The sequence below is a fragment of the Gymnoscopelus braueri genome (genome assembly GCF_963280865.1).
Source record: "Gymnoscopelus braueri genome assembly, chromosome: 16".
NCBI classification, from domain to species: Eukaryota; Metazoa; Chordata; class Actinopteri; order Myctophiformes; family Myctophidae; genus Gymnoscopelus; species Gymnoscopelus braueri.
In genome coordinates this window covers 43,733,360-43,737,329 of record NC_137616.1, presented here as the reverse complement: position 1 = coordinate 43,737,329, position 3,970 = coordinate 43,733,360, and the positions used below count along the sequence as shown (strand labels likewise).

At 45.1% G+C, this 3,970-nt stretch overlaps 1 protein-coding gene across 1 annotated transcript; it reads right to left on the bottom strand.

The window, feature by feature from the left end:
* Positions 1-331: 331 nt before the first annotated feature.
* LOC308102991 (proteinase-activated receptor 2-like) lies at positions 332-3,689 on the bottom strand (the record flags this gene model as incomplete). The annotated part of the gene is made up of 4 exons (XM_080452847.1): positions 3,220-3,689; positions 1,946-2,335; positions 1,041-1,182; positions 332-403 (listed from the first exon to the last, which is right to left on the bottom strand). The coding sequence occupies exons 1-4, from the start codon at positions 3,663-3,665 to the stop codon at positions 332-334; spliced, it is 1,050 nt and encodes a 349-aa protein (XP_080308973.1). The 5' UTR covers positions 3,666-3,689.
* Between the last annotated feature and the right edge of the window lie 281 nt (positions 3,690-3,970).

The window sequence follows — 3,970 nt, the reverse complement described above, 5'->3', positions numbered from 1 at the left end:
AGCTTGTAGATCTGCTACTTTTGAACATTTTTGGAAAAGTTTCGAAAACGTTTGGAATTTGTTTTATAATTTAGATTTTGTTTTAACACACATTTTCTCTACTGGGGGGTCCCTGGCACAAAACATTTTCAGATGGGGGCCCACGGGCCAAAAACATATCCATTTGGGCGTCCTTGACTTGATAAAAGTTGGAGAACCATTGCCTTAGGTGAGAGCAAAGAGGGAAAGGAGGAAAGAGTAGGACGAGGACAAAGAAGAGGACAAGAACAAAGAAAGAGACAGAGACATATTTGTGATGACATTAGGGTCACTTTGGCGGACGTGTCATAAATCATGTCCTGATGATGAGGGAGGCCGAGGCGGCGCCAAAGATGAGGCACATCCTACGCCAGTGTTTCCCAACCTGCAGGGTGTCCGGGACAGAGATCACGCAGTAGGGGGACTAGACTGTTTTGAGGAAGTCTCGTATAGCCAGACTACTATTCCACTATCTCAGAGTGCTATATAGAGTCCAGTGGTGGCAAAAGTACTCAAATGTTTTACTTAAGTAAAAGTATCAATTCTGCAATGTAGAAGTACTCCGTTACATGTGTAAAAGTCAGGAATTCTAATTTTACTTGAGTAAATGTACACAAGTATTGGTGTCAAAATGTACTTAAAGTACCAAAAATAAAAGTACAAAAATGTTTGAAAATAGTAGATCTACAAGCTCACAATGTGCTAGCCAACAAAATATACGGTATATACTGTACTGTAATACCTTTATCCAAAGCGCTTTACAATGTGCATTACACTCTCACACACACACACACACACACACACACACACACACCCCCACACACACACACACACACACACACACACACACACACACACACACACACACACACACACACACACACACACACACACACACACACACACATTGATGCACACACGCACACCCCGAAGAGAAGGAAACCATGCAAGGCACCAACCTACTCCTCAGGAGCAGTTAGGGGTTCGGTCGGTGTCTTGCTCAAGGACACTTCGACAGTAACACAAGGGGAGCTGCCGCTGGGGATCAAACCGGGAACTGCCCGCTCTTCCTCCTGAGCCGCTGCCGTCCCTGGGGAACGCACCGCCCTGTGCACGTTGCTTCGCATGCGCACGGTGGCGGCTCTGTTTGCCTTCCTGACGCTCCTGCATAGACAGAGATGTCATCATCATGAAATTATACTTGAGACCATTAATTGTCACGCACATAATTGCGAATAACAATTTAATTTTGGAGTTTCATTTTCTTTTGGGTTTCGCAAACAAAAGTGGCCGATATAACAAAAAACATACTGACATATTTAATAACTTTATAATTTCAAAGTAGAAATAGCAGATCTATAAGCTCACAACACGTTGCATAGCAACACATCGTGATGCTTGAACATCTGCCATTTCCGCTATTTTGGGGAAAATAAATTAAACATTTTCAACATGGAAACGATTATTACGATTATGCAAAATAATTGCGATTGGGCGTGTCAAGATCTGTCTCCTTCATTATTATGTTGGATCGTTCCAATTGTTTCCTGTTCTCCTTACACTTTTATTGTGTAGTTATGTTCCTAGTGTTTCCTGTCTGCCCTAGTTGTTGCTACCTGTCTTGTCTCACCCCCCTGTGATTACTTGTTTCTCCACCTGTGTCCTGTTAGTCTCCCAGCCAATCCCTGTGTTGATTGTCTTTGAGTTCACCTGTGTCATGTTAGTCCTGTGTCTTTTTAAGCCCTGTGTTTGCCTGTGTTCCTTGCTCGATTATAAATGTTGTCATGATGTTCTGTTGCAGTCCTGTGTGTTAGTTCAGAATAAATACTGTGCATTAGACCTTCCTGCCTGCATTGTTCTGCTTCTGGGTCCTCACCTGCCTTGCACTGTGACAAGGCGATTATGTAATAACTGTGACAGGCCTTACCGGCAGAGCAGCGTGTTCTTGACGTGGTTCCTGAACTCCTCCGAGATGAAGTAGTAAATGAACGGATCCACACAGCTGTTGAGGCTGGCCAGGCACAGCGTGGTGATGTAGAACGCGTACTGGTTGTTGGGTTTACCCGCCAGCATGAGGGAGTAGTGCACCTGCAGCATGACGTTGCTGGGAGTGAAGCACAGCAGAAACATCACCAGCACGGTTATGATCAGAACCACGGCCTTCCTCCTGCTCTTGGTGACGGAGGCGCTGCTCATGGAGTTCCTCAGGGACTTCAGCATGAGGACGTAGGCCACCACGCACACCATGGACGGAACTACAAATCCCACCCCAGCCATGGTCAGGAAGTAGCCCGCCGCCATGTTCATCTCACTGGGCCTGGAAGAGAATGCAGCAATTTCATTGGCGTCAATAAAAGCAAAATAGTGCAAACGCCATTGGCGTTATAAACGCCAACGGCGATCAAATCACAAAAAAAGCAGAAACTTGTTTCCATTGTGGTCCACTTAAGAAAAACTCAACAACCACCCAACAGACAGAAAAGCAAGCTCACAAGTCACAACGAGACGCGATGTGACGCGTAGTGATCTTGTAGGTTAGGCTTATTTCAAAAAAAGGATAATCATCCATTAATTATAATTGCTGCCACGCTCCACCCCTCAAGCCCTTGGACTTTGAATGCCCTTATATGGTTTTGGACTCTTTAGGGCCGTTCTCTAGACCTGTTTAGGCCTCTATTCTGTTGTATCGTTCCAATTGTATTTCTGTTATGATGTTGCTGCCTTTGCCTTTGCCTTGTGTATCTTATTTTGTAGTATTGTTTCCTGTCTGCCTTGTTTACTGTTTCCTGTCTTGTCTCACCTCCCTGTAATTATTGTAACCCTAGTCACCTGTGCTCGTTGGCTGTTAGCCTAGCCTGTGTTGATTTGTCTGTTGAGTTCACCTGTGTCCTGATAGTCCCCTGTCTATTTAAGTCCTGTTTTTGCACTATTCTTATCGGTCCGTAGACCTATGTCACGTGAGGTTCTAGTTTGTGCTTGATGCCTACTGTTCTGTATACATGCTTTTGGGAACCTCAGTTTATCTAAAGAATCCTTTCATTTGAACACTTCTGCCTACCTCGTCTGCTTGTTTTGGGCCCTACCCGATACTCATTCCTGACAATTTGAAATAATCATCGTATTGATTTGAAGTCAAATCGCACAGGCCTAGTGCACACAACACACGACACAAGACAAAAACTAATATAGTCAAATACGTACCTTGTGATGTCATGACAGGTTACAATGTTTAGTTTTTTCTCTCTCACAGTTTGATCGTAAAGGTAGAGAGGAACGGTGAGAAGCCACACCAAAACCCAGACACAGACGCACACAGCCACGGTGATGCCATTCGTCCCCCTCTGCTGGGCCAGCGGGTGAACTACAGCCTGGTAGTGGTGAACGCTAATGCAGGCGATCAAAATGCTGGAGCAGTACATGTTGCCATAGAAAAACCCCACCAGCACTTTGCACAGAGCCTCTCCGTAGATCCAGTTGTTTCCGTTCAGGTGGTAGGAGATCTTCAGGGGGATCCACGCCACAAACAGCAGGTCAGACAGAGCCAGGTTGGCCATGTAGACGGAGGCCGGATGCTTCTTCTTGGTTCTGAACACGTACACCCACAATGCCATGCTGTTGGCGGGCAGGGCCACCGCAAACACCACCATGTAGAGGATGGGGAGGAAGACGGTGGTCAGCCAGCCTTCTAAGGCCCTCCGGTCTTCAAGGCTGACCTCCACCTATAGGGTTGTCATAGGGTTGTCACCATCATGTCATGACATTTTACTTGATGATTAATTGTTACACAAATAAATGGTAAATGGTGCATTTATTTAGTGACAAACAACACCCCAAGGAGTGGGGACTATTCTATTCTATCTGTTTCATCATGGAAACAATTATGGTGACGATTATGCACAACTATTGTGATGATCTCAAATAATTGTGATTTAGGCGAATATGTTATAATTAT